This window comes from Chiloscyllium punctatum, chromosome 5 (assembly GCF_047496795.1).
Source record: "Chiloscyllium punctatum isolate Juve2018m chromosome 5, sChiPun1.3, whole genome shotgun sequence".
Lineage (NCBI taxonomy): Eukaryota > Metazoa > Chordata > Chondrichthyes > Orectolobiformes > Hemiscylliidae > Chiloscyllium > Chiloscyllium punctatum.
The window spans coordinates 40,212,973-40,229,863 of NC_092743.1; the positions used below are offsets into that span (position 1 = coordinate 40,212,973).

The 16,891-nt window shown below is 40.8% G+C and overlaps 1 protein-coding gene across 16 annotated transcripts in view; it reads left to right on the forward strand.

The window, feature by feature from the left end:
- LOC140477012 (uncharacterized) overlaps positions 1-16,891 on the forward strand; it is a 426,283-nt gene that overhangs the window by 279,194 nt on the left and 130,198 nt on the right. For all 16 annotated transcript variants that reach the window (XM_072570100.1, XM_072570102.1, XM_072570101.1 and 13 more), the window contains one exon: positions 9,817-12,255. In XM_072570100.1, the coding sequence (XP_072426201.1) occupies positions 9,817-12,255 (2,439 nt within the window). The remainder of the gene's footprint in view (positions 1-9,816; positions 12,256-16,891) is intronic.

A 16,891-nucleotide genomic window follows, 5' to 3' on the forward strand; every position in this document is an offset into this window, starting at 1 on the left:
ACATAGGAAATTGAATACGCAAGTCAACCCCTTGCTGAAAATGTGTTGCTGGAAAAGCGCAGCAGATCAGGCAGCATCCAAGGAGCAGGAGAATTGATGTTTCGGGCATCTGCCCTTCTTCAGGAATGAGAAAAGTGTGTCCAGCAGGTTAAGATAAAAGGTAGGGAGGAGGGAGTTGGGGGAGGGGCATTGGAAATGCGTTGGTGGAAGGAGGTCAAGGTGAGGGTGATAGGCTGGAGTGGGGGTGGGGGCGGAGAGGGCAGGAAGAAGATTGCAGGTTAGGAAGGTGGTGCTGAGTTCGAGAGATTTGACTGAGATAAGGTGGGGGGAGGGGAAATGAGGAAACTGGAGAAATCTGAGTTCATCCCTTGTGGTTGGAGGGTTCCTAGGCGGAAGATGAGGTGTTCTTCCTCCAACCGTCGTGTTGCTATGGTCTGGCGATGTCCTTAGTGGAGTGGGAGGGGGAGTTGAAGTGTTGAGCCACGGGGCGGTTGGGTTGATTGGTCCGGGTGTCCCAGAGGTGTTCTCTGAAACGTTCCGCATTGTTGAACTTGAACCCCTTGAACTTGCTTCACCTTTTCAATTAGATCATAGCATCAAAAATTTGCCTTTATAATCCATCTTTTAAGTTAAAACATGTAATGCAATAGAACATTTGAAGGTATTTCATGTGTTAATTAAAAATTGGTAAAAAAGATATTAGAACAGATGGCCAAAAGTTTATTCGAAATGGTAAATTTTAAGGAGTCTCTTAGAGGCTTGGCAGTTGAAGGCATGGCCTTCGGTGGTGATGCAATTAAAGTTGACGATGCTCAAATGTAGAGGAGCTCAGTGATCAGATTCCCTACAGTGTGGAAACGGGCCCTTTTGGCCCAACAAGTCCACACCGACCATCCGAAGAGTAACCCACCTAGACCCATTTCCCTCCTGACTAATGCACCTAACGCTACGGGCAATTTAACATGGCCAATTCACCTGACCTGCACATCTTTGGACTGCGGGAGGAAACCGGAGCACCTGGTGGAAACCCATGGGGAGAATGTGCAAACTCCACTCAGACAGTCGCCCGGAAGCCGGAGTCGAACCTGGGACCCTGGTGCTGTGAGGCATCAAAGGTCTGGAGACAACAAAGGGTGAAGCTACTGAGCAATCTTTATAAAGAAAAGATGAGGGTGAAGAGTTGTACTTCAATTCCATTTACCTACCTGTACTCAAAATGATGTACTGCCTAATTTGGATTTTTATATGTCAGTTATGCCATACCAAAAATGTCAGTTCAATCAATGGTGCAATTTAATATGGCCCAGAACTTCTGATCAGTGATGCCCCTGAGATAGTTGCCACAGTCTGTAAAGCTAATCACTGCGATGGCTTTTTCCAAGTTAAAGCTAGGTTTCCAGTCTTGCCTGCAATTGTAATCTGTTGCTGCAGCTCCATAGAGAGAAATGATAGACAGAATTACCTGAGAAGCAGCATCTCATTTTTATGACATTAGCTGCTGTGTTCAGGTAAGTTTCTAGTGAGCGAATGTGAGGACTGCAGATGCTGGAGATCAGAGTCAAGATTAGAGTGGCGCTGGAAAAGCGCAGCAGGTCAAGCAACATCCGATGAGCAGGAAAATTGACGTTTCGGTCAGGAGCCCTTCACCAGAATACTGCTCGAAACCTCGATTCTCCTGCTCCTCAGATGCTGCCTGACCTGCAGTACTTTACCAGCACCACTCTAATCTTGACTAAGTTTCTAGTGGGACAAGTGAGGGTGAGGGGTTTCCATTGAGGATTTTAAATGAAGTAAGGTAGAAAATTGTAGATGTCCCAACTAGAAACTTTGAGTTCTCTGTGTTCTGGAGTCATCCCTCTGAATTGGAAAATTACATATGTCACTCCACTTTTACAGAAGGGCAAAAGAGGAAGGCCAGGGAATTATAGGCCAGTTAGTTTAATGTCGGTAGTGGGGAAATCATTAGAGTCCATGATTTAAGGATAGGGTAATTGAATGTCTCAAAAACTTTTCAGTGAAGCAGGGAGAGCTGGCATGGATTCATGAAGGTAGGCTGTGCATAACAGCCCTTAATTTTTTTGAAGAGGTGACAAAGGTAGTGGAATGGAGAATGTGTGTGGATGTTGTTTGTATGAACTTCCAGAAGGCGTTTGATAAAGTTCACAGAAGAGACTGTTAACAAAGGTAAAGTCATAGAGATGTACAGCTTGGAAACTGACCCGTCCACACCGACTAGATATCCCAATCTAATCTAGTCCCACCTGCCAGCACCTGGCCCATATGCCTCCAAACCTTTCCTTTTCATATACCCATCCAAATGCCTTTTAAATGTTGCAATCTTACCAGCCTTCACCACATTGTCTGGCAGCTCATTCCATACACGTACCACCCTCTGTGTGAAAATGTTGCCCCTTAGATCTCTTTTATATATTTCCCCTCTCATCCATAACCTATGCCCTCTAGTTCTGGACTCCCTGACTCCAAGGAAAAGACTTTGCCTATTTATCCTATCATGCCCCTCATAATTTTGTAAACCTCTATAAGGTCACCCCTCAGCCTCCGACACTCCAGGGAAAACACCCCCAGCCTGTTCAGCCTCTCCCTGTAGCTCAAATCCTCCAACTCTGGCAACATCCTTGTAAAACTTTTCTGAACCCTTTCAAGTTTCACAACATCTTTGCGATAGGAAGGAGACCAGAATTGCAAGCAATATTCCAAAAGTGGCCTAACCAATGTCCTGTACAGCCGCAACATGACGTACCAACTCCTACACTCAATACTCAGACCAGTAAAAGAAAGCTTACCAAATGCCTCCTTCACTATCCTATCTACCTGTGACTCCACTTTCAAGGAGCTATGAGCCTGCACTCCAAGGTCTTTGTTCAGCAACACACCCTAGGACCTTACCATTAAGTGTATAAGTCCTACTAAGATTTACTTTCCCAAAATGCAGCATCTCTCATTTATCTGAATTAAACTCCATCTGCCACTTCTCAGCCCATTGGCCCATCTGGTTCAGATCCTGTTGTAATCTGAGGTAACCCTCTTCGCTGTCCACTACACTTCCAATTTTGGTATCATCTGCAAACTTACTAACTGTACCTCTTATACTCGCATTCAAATCATTTATGTAAATGACAAAAAGTAGAGGACAGAGCACCAATCCTTGTGGCACTCCACTGGTCACAGGCCTCCAGTCTGAAAAACAACTCTCCATTACCACCCTCTGTTTTCTATCTTTAAGCCAGTTCTGTATCCAAATGGCTAGTTCTTCCTGTATTCCATGAGATCTAACCTTGCTAATCAGTCTCCCATGGGGAACCTTGTTGAACTCCTTACTGAAGTCCATATAGATCGTATCTACCACCCTGCCCTCATCAATCCTCTTTTGTTGCTTCTTCAAAAAAACTCAATCAAGTTTGTGAGATATGATTTCCCACACACAAAGCCATGTTGACTATCCCTAATCAGTCCTTGCTTTTTCAAATACATGTACATCCTGTCCCTCAGGATTCCCTTCAACAAATTGCCCACTGCCGACGTCAGGCTCTCACTGGTCTATAGTTCCCTGGCTTGTCCTTACCACCCTTCTTAAACAGTGGCACCACGTTCGCCAACCTAGTCTTCCGGCACCTCACCTGTGACTATCAATGATACAAATATCTCAGCAAGAGGCCCAGCAATCACTTCTCTAGCTTCCCCCAGAGTTCTAGAGTACACCTGATCAGGTCCTGGGGATTTATCCACCTTTATGCGTTTCAAGACATCCAGCACTTCCTCCTCTGTAATATGGACATTTTGCAAGGTGCCACCATCTATTTCCCTACAGTCTATACCTTCCATATCCTTTTTCACAGTAAATACTGATGCAAAATACTCATTTAATATCTCCCCATTTTCTGCGGCTCCACACAAAGGCCGCCTTGATCTTTGAGGGGCCCCTATTCTCTCCCTAGTTACCCTTTTGTCCTTAATGTTTTTGTAAAAACCTTTTGGAGTCTCCTAAACTCTATTTGCCAAAGCTATCTCAGGTCCCCTTTTTACCCTCCTGATTTCCCTACTGCCTTTATACTCTTCTAAGGATTCACTCGATCTATCCTGTCTCTACCTGGCATATGCTTCCTTCTTTTTCTTAATCAAACCCTCAATTTCTTTAGTCATCCAGCATTCCCTATACCTACCAGCTTTTCCTTTCACCCTAACAGGGATATACTTTCTCTGGATTCTCATTATCTCATTTCTGAAGGCTTCCCATTTTCCAGCCATACTTTTACTGTGAACATCTGCCCCCAGTCAGCTTTTGAAAGTTCTTGCGTAATACCATCAAAATTGGCCTTTCTCCAATTTAGAGCTTCAACTTTTAGATCTGGTCTATCCTTTTCCATCACTGTTTTAAATCTAAGTGAATTATGGTTGTTGGTCCCAAAGTGCTCCCCCACTGACACCTCAGTCACCTGCCCTGCCTTATTTCCCAAGAGTAGATCAAGTTTTGCACCTTCTCTAGTATGTACATCCACATACTGAATCTGAAAATTTTCTTGCACGTGCTTAACAAATTGCTCTCCATCTGAACCCTTAACACTATGGCAGTCCCAGTCTATGTTTGGAAAGTTTAAAATCCCCTACCATAACTACCCTATTATTCTTACAGATAGCTGAGATCTCCTTACAAGCTTGCTTCTCAATTTCCCTCTGACTATTGGGGGATCTATAGTACAATCCCAATAAGGAGATCATCCCTTTCTTATTTCTCAGTTCCAATCAAATAACTTCCCTGGATGTATTTCCAGGAATGTCCACCCTCAGCACAGCTGTAATGCTATCCCTTATCAAAAACGCCACTCCCCCTCCTCTCTTGCCTCCCTTTCTATCCTTCCTGTAGCATTTGTATCCTGGAATATTAAGCTGCCAGTCCTGCCCATCCCCTAGCCATGTTTCTGTAATTGCTATGATATCCCAGTCCCATGTTCCTAACCATGCCCTGACTTCATCTGCCGTCCCCGTTAGGCCCCTTGTAATGAAATGAAAGCAGTTTCATTTATTAGTCCTACCTTGTCCCTGACTGTTTGACTGTCTTCTGTTCTCAGCTGTACCAGTCTCCGATTGCTCTCTTTCCTCACTATCTCCCTGGATCCCACAGCCCCAACTTACTAGTTTAAATCCTCCCGACCAGCTCTAGCAAATCTCTCTACCAGTATATTAGCCCCCTTCCAATTTAGGTGCAATCAGTCCTTGTGCAGATCACTTCTACCCCAAAAGAGATTCCAATGATCCAAAAATGTGAATCCTTCTCCCATACACCAGCTCCTCAGCCATGCATTCATCTGCTCTATCCTCCTATTCCTGCCCTCACTAGCTCGTGGCACTGGGAGTATTCCAGATATTGCTATTCTCGAGGACCCTCTTTTTAAGTTCCTGCCTAACTCTCTGTAATCACCCTTCAGAATCTCAATCTTTTGCCTTTCAATGTCGTTGGTTCCAATGTGGACAATGACCTCATGCTGGCCCCTCTCACCCTTGAGAACGTTCTACACCCTCTCTGAGACATCCTTGATCCTGGCACCAGGAAGGCAACACACCATTCTGAGTTTTCACTGTTGGCCACAGAAATGTCTGTCTGTACCTCTGACTAGAGAATCCCCTAACACAGTTGATCTCTTGGAATCTGACGTACCCCTCATTGCATTAGAGCTAGTCTCCATACCAGAAACTTAGCTGTGTGTGCTACGTTCCCCTGAGAATCCATCACCCCCAACATTTTCCAAAACAGCATATTTGTTTGAAATGGGGATAGCCACAGAATACACCTGCATTGGGTGCCTACCTCTCTTACCTTTCCTGGAGTTAACCCATCTATGTGACTGTATCTGAGACTTTTCCCCCCTTCCTATAATGGCCATCCATCACATACATTTGCTGTTGCAAATTCCTCATTGCTTCTAACTGTCTCTCCAACCGATCCATTTGATCTGATAAGATTTGCAACCAACAGCATTTATTGCAGATATAATCAGCAGTAACCTTTAAACTCCTACATCTGACAAGAAGCACATATCACTCTACTAAAGGCCATTTTTGTTCCTTTGCAACCTACAGACCCAGAAAATAACACCATCTTATTCCTCTATAAAACACTGCCCAGGTTAGATTAATAGTTACGGCTTACATTTTAAGTTTAATCAAGAGACATATCTCAAAAACATATAATCAAGAAAGAACCTACTCTACTCACTACTGCAGACTTTCTCTACACCACTTAAAACAATTCACTTATCTGATTCTGTGCTGTGAACTTCACCCAAACAGTTCCTCCAAGATCAGTTGTGAATTTCACTTTGCTAATTTTTTTAAATTTTCCCAGACGCACTCCGATGTCCAGTGGTACATGAATTCAAACAGCAAAGGCAGTGTCAGTTTCTTTCTCTCTCTCCTGCATTGACCTCACCATGTGCTTTCTTTATCTGTTCTTCTCCCTTTTAAAACTGCTTTGTTTTGACTTTTTTTCCAAAGTTCCAAAAGAATGCAACAGCATATAAAACAGTAATTGCTGCTCCTGGGATTCGAGAATATCACCTCCAGCACCTAAAATACCTCTAAAAAGGAGAAGCCAGAAATTTTTCTTGTCCTCCCATCTTTGATTACTCAGAGTCCATGGAATTGAGGGTAAATTACAGACATGGTAGGGAAATTGGTTGAGTGGCAGGTGACAAAGTAGGAATAATGGGTAGGTACTCAAATTGGCAGCATGTAACCAGTGGTATCCCACAAGTATTTGTTTTAGGACCTCAACTATTCACATTATTTGGATAATGGCATAGGAAGTAATATATAACTTGCTAATGATACAAAGTCATGATACAAAGATATTGTGAACAGTGCAGATGATAACACAAAATTTCAAAGGGGTATTGACAGACCACGTAAATGGCCAAAACTCTAGCAGATAGATTTCGGTGTAAAGAAATGTTAGGCAGGATTCTGGGTAATCCAAGATGGAGGACAGGAAAGATTTCTGGCTGTAAGAGCTGCTCCTTTTTTTTTGAGGTATCTTAGGTGTTGGAGGTGATTTCCTCGAATTCCAGGAGCAGCAATTACTGTTTTACATGCTGTTGCATTGTTTTGGAACTTTGGGGGGGAAAAAAAAGTCAAAACAACAGCAGCTTTAAAAGGGAGAAGAGCAGACAAAGGAAGCACATGGTGAGGACAGTGCAGGAGTGAGAGAGAGAACCTGCACAGTTTCCGCTTTTGCCGTTTTATTTCGTGTATCGCTGGATGTCGGCGTGCATCTGGGAAAATTAACAAACAGTGAAATTCAAATGAGCTGCCAGAGGATGTGGTGGAGGCTGGTACAATTGCAACGTTTCAGATGTATTTGGATGGGTATATGAATAGGAAGGGTTTGGAGGGATATGGGTCAGGTGCTGGCAGGTGGGACTAGATTGGGTTGGACCGAAGGGTCTATTTCCAAGCTGTACATCTCTATGTTTCTAATTCATGTTGGACTGGAAGAAGCTAGATCAGTGTACTTTCTAGATGGTATGAAGTTAATTATGTTGGATGTCCGAAGAGACTTGAGGGTTCAGGTGCAAAAATCTTTAAAATGCCACAAATAACTACAGAAAATAGTCAAGCAAGCTAATGGAATGCTGGCCTTTCTACCTCAAGGACTAGAGTTCAAGGATGCATAACTTATGCTGCAGCTGCTCAAAACTCTGGAGTATTTTGAGCAGATCTAGGTAGCACACCTTGGGAAGGGTATATTGGCCTTGGAGAGAATACAGTGTAAATTTACAAGAATGATACCAGGACTTCAGGATTAAATAATGAGGAGAGATGATACAAATTAGGTCTGTTTTAGAGTTTAGAAGATTAAAGGTGATTTGATCAAAGTCTTCAAGGTGATGACAAGAAGAGACCAGGTAGTTAAAGATAATGTATTGCCACTGGTTGGAAATTCTGGAACAAGGGAGCATAATTTTAAATTAGGCCCAGAAGAGATGTTAAGAAGAGATGTTAGGAAGCGCTTCTACACGCACACACACTCTGGCAGAGGTTTGGAATTCTCTGCTACAAATGCCAGTTGATGTCACTGAATTGTTCATCTGGAGCCACAGGTAAATGTTTTGGGGAACTTGGATTTTAATTCCACTGTACAGCAGATGGTAAAATCTGAATTCAATTTTTTTTAAAAATCTAGGTTTAAAACTCAGTCTAATGATGAACATGTAACAAGTATTGTTAAAAACCCATCTGGTTCACTAACATGGGGAATGATATCGGCTATCCTTTCTTAGTCTGGCCAACATGTGACTCGAGACAGCAATATAATTGACTCAACTGCTCAATAAACTGCCATAAAGAAACAGTCACTTTTCAGGTCAGTTGAGAATGGGCTACAAATATTAGACTTGTCAGCAATACCAACATCCCATGCAAGAGCAGGTCAGAGGCCAGAAATCCTACAGTGAGTATCTCGCCACCTGACCTTCCCTCACTCTCAAAAGTCTGTTTGGCTTCTATGAGGCACAAGTCAGGAGTGTGATGTAATATTCCCCACTTGTGTGATTGAGAGTAGATCCAACAACACTCAAGAAGCTGAATTCCATCCAGGACACAACAACCTGCTTGATTGGCATCACATCCACAGCAATCATTCTCTCCAAACTAGTAGTGTGTGCCATCTACAAAATGCACTGCAAAGATTCAAGAATGCTCCTTAGGCTGCATGTTAAAAACCCACGATCACTTCCATGTAGAAGGCCAAGGTCTGCAGATAAATAGGAATGCAAGTTTTTCTCCAAGCCACTCACCATCCTGACTTGGTATATATTGCAGTTCATTCACTGTCACTGGGTCAAAATCTTGAATTTCCTCCTTAAAGGCATTATAGGTCTATCTACAGCACATAGACTGCAGCTGTTCAGAAGGCAGCTCACCACCACCTTCTCAAGGGCAACTAGGGATGGGTAATAATTACTGGCCCAGCCAGTGATGCACTCATGAATGAATAAAAGAGAAAAAATAATAAAGGAAAAACAGAGTGCTCAGGAAATGACCATTTTATGTAGAATTATCACTGTCTGCCTTAAAACTCTTAAGTACAAACAAATTCTGTATGGAAAAGAAAAAATGTTCGCTCTGATCTGGGGACTGTGGAGTTCACCTACCTTTAGCTCCTTTGTTTTCTCCATGTGCACAGTTATGCAAAAATTTTAAACGGAATATGTAATCATTCCTGAATAAAGTGGATGCAGATTTTTAAAATTTATCTTTCCAATGCAAAACTATTTGAATTTCTCCCCCTCACCTCTGGAATTGATAATATTTTAAGGATGAAGATCCATGGGTTTTGGATGCTCTCAAGTGACCAAACTATTGAAGTGTTATGGGACTATTGTAGCCAAACATACTTTTATCTTCAGCTGATGTTAGTGGTTACAACAGGATGATTTAATTTATCGCTGTCTCAGCTCAGGTATTGAAAGTATTTGTAACCCTCAAATTGAAATTAATGACTAGCTACAAACTAAACATTGAACCTGGACCTTACTAGTCTGTGTGACTTAATATTATACAAATCATTGCCTCTACTTGTTGAGTTATTACAATGCTTCTATTTTTAAAATGGTCAGTAATATTCATGTTCCCCCCCTTTTCCCCCCCCCCCACCCAAACCAAGAAAAATAACTATCATTACAAGGGAGGGAACATGTTCTTAATAGGAGAACAAAATTGAAGTGTTGAAGTTGCAAAAATTGAAGTGCTTTTTAGAATTGATATCTTTGTATTTAGCTGATATTTTTCCCTTGTATATAGAAGAATTTGGTGTGCCATTCCTCAGCCTGCATCAAGCTGAATCATCTTTCCACCTTGTAGACTGTTGTGACCCAGATCTGAGTAGTGCTCGCTTAATGGATGATTGTTCGCCAGTTTCAAACATAGCAAAGACCACTGCTGCAGTTGGTACTGTACTGCAGACGCCAACAAAATATTCACCAACCACCCCCCAACAAAAGAATTTGAGCTGTGGGGCAAGACTTCCTCCATCCACTGAACCATTTTCACCAGCCTGTGGGAATTTTGATTCATCAGTGGGTGCTGTGGATCTTACTAACAACACCACAGAGATTGCTGTCTTACCTACAAAAACCCCGTTACTAGATCGAACCCCTGGAAAAGTTAAGCTTGCAGAGGCAACTTCAGAAATCACACAGAATATAGAATCTCCAGTTGTAAAAGTGGCTGTAGAGAAGAAAAAGAAAAAGAAAAAACGCTCACATACAAAAGGAGCCCAACCTCCTGCAATGGATATGCATGCTAAAGCCAAAGAAGTTCAAGCAATTGTTTCTGACCAGCGACTAGAAGGGCCACCTGGAGGAACAAGGGAGCATAAGGAAAATGTGTTGAACAGTGAGGGGTCATCTAAAGAGGCATCAGGGTTACAAGTAAAAACGCAGGTGGCTGGGGGTGTGCCAAGTCAAAGCAGTATTTGGGCATCTGAAAGCTCAGAGAGTGAACCAGCACATCAGCCACTGCACAACACTAAAGCACCTTCAGAGAGCGATGTAAGAGCTGTTGTTGAGAGCCAAAGAAGCGAGGCAGCTCATGCAGCTAACCAGTCACAAATAGAGAGAATGTCAGAAGTGGAATGGACACACAATACTCCGGATTGTTGGAGCAGAGAAGTTACCGCTTCTGAGTCCCTCCAAGCATCCAAGATGGAAGAGAAAGTAGAACATCCTTTAGGACTTTGGGGTGAAAATATCATTTCACCTAACTCTCAGCAAAAGACTGAAGTAAGCAGGGTAGCGCCACTGACTCCTCTGGAATTAGATGGTCGAGAATATACTCCCCCTCAGTCAGAGGAAGTACCTGAAATGAAGGTGAAGGAAGGGCCTAATCTAGCACATATAAGTAAAGAACCTACTTCCCCTGGGTCAAAGCAAATGTTTGAGGTGAATGAAATGACAGTACATGAGGATAGCCAAATTACTGTCTTTAGGTCACAATTGCCCTTTGAGGTGAAAGAAGTGGCAGAGACCCTGCTGGAAAATGAAAGTGGAGAAAACAATTCCCCCAAGTTTCAGCAAACAGTTGAGGTAAAAGAAAAGACAGAGACCTTTACAGAAAATGCAGATAGAGAACCTTCTCTCCTTGAGTCATTGAAAGTGCCTGAGGGAAAGCAGATAGAGTCTTCGCCAGAGCATGTGGCTGGACTCACTCCATCCCATCAATCAGGGGAAATGTCTAGGGTAAATAAGATGGCAGAGGCCCCTCTCAACCTTGTGGATACAGAAGCAACTTCCCCTGAATCAAATAAAATATCTGAAGTGAAGAAGATGTCACCGATCCCTCTGAATCATGAGAGTAGGGAAACCAGCTCCCTTGGGTTAAAACAAACCCTTGAGGTGAAAGAGATGGCAGAAACCTCTCTTGCCCAAGTGAGTACAGAAACTGCTCCCCCTGATTTAGACATTTCTGAAGTGAAAGGGGTAGTTGATATTTCTCTAGAAAATTGTGATAGTAAAATTGCCCCAGTTGAAGAACAGAAGTCTGAGGGAGAAATATTGGTTGAGAGTACGCTGTGTTGGAACAGAGAAACTGCTCCCTCTGAGTTGCAGCAAATGCCTGAGGTAAATGAGGTGGTGGAGGAACCTTTAGAATGTTGGGACAGGGAAATTTCTCATCCTGACTCTCAAACATTCAATGTGAAGGAATTAATGGCAAGCCCTCCAGAAGGTCCAAATAAGGAAACTGGTTCCCCACAGCTTCAGCAAACATCTGAAATGAAGGAGATGCTGGAGAGTCCTCTGGAACATCCAATCAATGAAACTGACCTCTCAGAGGCTCAGCAAGCATCTGAGGTAAATGAGATGGTGAAGAGTCCTATGGAATATCAAGAGGGTTTTCCAGAGTGCACTGACCAAGTCACTTCGTCTTCTCCAAAACATGAAACACTCAAACTGTTGGACGATAATGAGGAAAAAGGTTCTAAGGCAGCCTCGAAAAAGGAAGCAGGCCCTAAAGTCCTCCAAAAACGAGGATTCCCGAAAGGTACTTTGCAAAGAGAAACTGGAGCAAAAGTGTCTTCTGACCAGCACAGGGCTACAAAGACATCAATGCAACCAAAGGTAATGAAGGTTCCCAGTCAGCGCCAGAGAGATGTTAAACAACTTGGGTCAGAGAAGATTGGCGAAATGAATGTACAGTCTGATCTGGAAGGACATCTGGATAAGAGTTCTCAACAAGATGAAGGTGTGTTCCACCAATGATAAGAGTGCCATGTTCCCTGCCCCTGATCCACTTTCCCTAATGCTTCAAATTGCATAATTCTGGCTCAGGATTTTGATCTGACTGGATTGGCACAGCATGGTATCTGCCTTTGGCCCACTAAAGCACATATCATCTTGCATGTACCATTTCTATTGCGTTTATAACTAATCTAATGCTTACTAACCACAAGATTCTTTTGGCTGAAACTAGCAACTTATGTTTTCTTGATATCTGTTTAACCCACTGCATGGCGGTTGGTTGGTTTCAAAGGGATTTTGAAACAATTGCTGTGGTGGTGGTAAATTCTTATTTATTTGGAAAAAGAGGCACAGATAAAAGAAGAATAAGAAAGGTAAGTGCTGATGTTAAGCTGGATGTTGTATGCTTTAATATTGAAAGCTAGAATTGTCTGTGTTCTAGTCATCTAAGAAACCAGTATTTGGGAATGCAATATAACCTTTGTTGTCTTCCACAGTGAAAGTCTTTTTTCCTTTGTCAAAAATTCTCAACCAATGAATTAGAATAATAATACCTTAGATATGTGAATGAAGATAACGAAGTGAAATATTAGCAGATAATGGAGAAATATCACTTGACAGATTACTGTGTGAAAGTCCCAACTATTGGCTAGAATAAGAAATGTGATTACTGACTGTGCTCTCCATTAAAACTTGTTTACTGTTCACCACAAAACATACTTTCCATAAGCAAAGCTTACAAAAAATATCAAAATCTGTATTGAGATTAGGTTAGCTACTCCAGTTTCATAAATACACCCTAATCGTAACCTGACTCATTCACTGAAGAGTCAGTGAAAGAGTATTCATTTTAAGATAGGATTCGGAGATGCCGGTGTTGGACTTGGGTGTACAAAGTTAAAAATCGCACAACACCAGATTATAGTCCAACAGGTTTAATTGGAAGCGCACTAGCTTTCGGAGCGACGCTCCTTCAACAGGTAATTGTCTGATTTTTAACATTTTAAGATAGTCAGAAAGACATGAGAAATTAAGACAATTTGCAGGTACTTGGAATATTTGTCTCTGGTTCAGTGTTGACGTCTTGTGGGGAAAAATGCATGAGGCACTTACAATCATCTGTCACTTTTAGTAAATGGCAAATAGCTAGTCCCGGCTAAAGCAACTTAAAAACAAACTTATTAATAGTTTAAATATTACATAAAACCTTGGCTTGTAATAAAATTTCCAAAAACCTGATATCATAAAATAGATAAAGTGGATTTAATTCAAAAGGCCATTTATCTGTTTAAAAAAAATTCATTTTGTTAAAACAAGTTCCTTTGGGGTCTGGTAAGTTGCAGTATGTTTGAATGAATCAGTCAGCTTCTCAGGTTCATTGGTCTTGAAGATATATGGGCAATGCAAGGTTCATTTTATCAAGAGCTCTGGTTACCTGCCCGGACCAAAGCTGAGAGCCCAATGATTACTCACAATATTACCTTTTTCTTAACAAATTGTAAATTTAATTGATTTCGTGTAGTTTTGAGATGTTCATGGCTGGATATTTGACCTTCTTTATATTTCTTTTAATGGCTTTACACCTGATGTGATTAGAATTGTTCACTGTTCCTCAGCTGCTGGTATAATTACCTTAATGTGCTCAGCAATGGTTCTCAGTCTTGAGTGTTTCTTTTGCATGCAGTATAAAATCATTACAAGAGGACCAAGACCATTCTTGATATGAGCATAACGGATTACATCCAGTTTAACTGCCAGGAGCCTTTGAAAGTGCTTTGGTTTAGAACAAAAAATGTATGATGCAAAAGAGTATTCTCAATACAATATGTACTTTATTATTTTATTTTGGTTTCTCTTTTTAATGTGTTTGTCTTAAATACTGGGCTTGAATTGAAAGGAATGGGCTTAATGGAATAATATATAACAATGGGTTTAAATTTGTGGGAACCCTCTGAAAATATCACCCTTGCATTTATAGAATCATCTAGTACAGACAGATATTCCTGTCTTAACTCCTTGAAAGAGTCATCTGATTAGTTACACTCTCTACTGTTTCTCTGTAACGTTAAAAATTCATCCTTTTCAGACATATATTAATTTCCCTTTTGAATATTGAGTCTAATTGTACCACTTAGTTCATTACAAAACAGAAATTTGTTGAGTTTAAAAATTGCCCTTGCTCTATGGTCTGGCCAAACATTACCACACTCTACTAAGAAGTGATTTCTTTGAAATATTTGCTTTTCTAGGGTCGAATATTCAAATGTCTGCATGAGCTTGCTGAAGATAAATAGTAGTGTCATTAAGTTATTAAATACACAATTATTGCGACATGGCACTTGATGTGTTACATTCAGCTCTCAGGCAGGTGGAAAAATCATGTCCTTTTGTGAAAACCTAAGATGTATATGGGTAAAATTGCCTCACCAACGCCGCTGCCTTCTTGGTGAGTTTGATCACAAGTTTATTTTATCTTTTTGTTTTTCTGTGAAGTCTAGTGACAACAGATGTTTTTCTCCTTCTGTCGTCATTCACTACAGTTCGTGCCATCCACTGTGTTCTGAATATTAAATGGCTCTGTTACTGTCTGAATAGCAAATGAGTAATAGGCAACTGTGCATGCAAGTCAGCTCACCAATCCCCTTCAGCTTTCTGTTTTGTTTCTGTAACTTTGGAATTTTCTGGAAGAATTGTACACTGGTAGATTATACATCTTTCTGTGAAAGTACTTGAAAACATTTTTATTTAAACATTATCATCCAAAGCTGAAATCTAAAATATAGGGGAGCAGCAATAGCGAGTTGCTGAAATAAATTTATTTCCGGAGTAGCTCTCCTCAAGTTCTGTTGCAGATTTGGTGATATTGATCCGTAAACAATTTTATTCCTGCTTGTGCTGAAATATTGAGAATTTTCTGGTAATTAGATTGAACTGTACAGAAAGAACAAAAGGAAGGTTGCATTGAAATAGCTAGCACGTTCAGGACATCCCAAAGTGTTTTAAAGCCAGTGAAGCACTATTAAAGTGTAGAAATTGCTGTAATGTAGGTAAAGATCGAATCTCGTTTACGTCCTGCTTTTCTTAGTGACTGAATTTATTTAAAACCCATAGCAGGCAGTCTAATTTCATTGCTGGAGAGGATATAGTTTACACATTTAGGAATACAGAATTCAGTTATTTATTTATTTTGTCATTTTCTTCTTCTTTGTCTCCTCAATCTCAAAACCAGATTCTAGCCACCAAACCATTGGAACTCAAATTAGATTCTAACACTTCAGCCCATTTCTTGGATCTATTATTCTGAACGATATAGATCCCATCAGATTTCAATTTTTAAATGTACCAGATATTGATGGTGTATAGTGTGTAAAATTCAGTATCGGGGGGCATTTTTACAAATTAATTGTAAATACCTGTTCCTCCATACATTGTAAAGAGGACGTTAAATGTAGCATATAGTAGTTGCTATTTAATTGTGATAGGGATGCCTTGTGACTAGGAAATCTGGTCGCTGAGCTCCTATGATTCTATATGTGCTTTCTTTTCTTCAAATTACCTCATTATTTTAACAATTCATGGATCTAACAATATAACATTCAAAACTTTGCTTATTTTTTAATAATCTTTGGTACTGGTTGAATTCTTTTCCATGTCTTTGAATTAAATTTTTCAGTTGAAGGCTTAGAAGCATGAAAAGCTTAGACTTGATGTTTTGCCCAGAGCTGTGACCAGAGAGTTGAATTTGGTTTACACAATCTGATGCATTAGGCAAGAGGATTAATCATATCTGCAGCAATCATCAATAACTTAACTTATCAATCAATTACAAAAATCCTTAAATGATAGCATAATACAATAGTTGACTATTGACGACTATGTCTGTGATGATACAAGAATCCATGATGCATCTACTCTTAGGATTTTACTAAAGCAAATTGATATCAGTAAATGTGGCCAAGGGGTTTATGTATTTGAGTTTTTGACTGTGAAATGATTATGTTATTGGATTAGTATTCCAATAGTTTGGAGAATTCTAGAGGTTATGAATATAACTCCCATCATGGAGGTTTGATATTAGAATCATGCAGTATAAGATGCCATCTGGATCATTGTGCTAGTCACCTCTTTGAAAGAGCTGTCCAATTAGCCCCAAACATCTATATTTTCACTCTTAATTATTGAAACCTAGGGTAAATTAAACTGAGGCACATGGTCATCAAGATAGTCATAGAGTTTCAATAGCACGGAAAAGGATCTCTCTGGCCCAAATGTCCTCATATCAAACATCAATCTATTCTAATTTCAATTCCTTGCACTGGGCCCAGAGCCTCATAAGTGGTTTGCTTCTAGATAATTCTTAAATATCTCATGGATTCCTGCCTTTGTTGCCTGTGAGGTTCAGATACCCCCAGCCGTCTGGGTGAAACTTTGCCTTCCTCAAATCTCCTCTACCTCCTTCTTCTTACCTTTAAAACTGTACACCATGATTACTGAGCACTTTACTATGGAGAAAAGCTGTTTCCCATCTACCCTGTCCATGACCAGCAGAACTTTGAATGCTTCAATCAGATTGCTCTTCTTCAGCCTTACCTACTTTAAGGAAAGCAACCACAACTAGTAGTCTCTCCTCATAGCTGAAT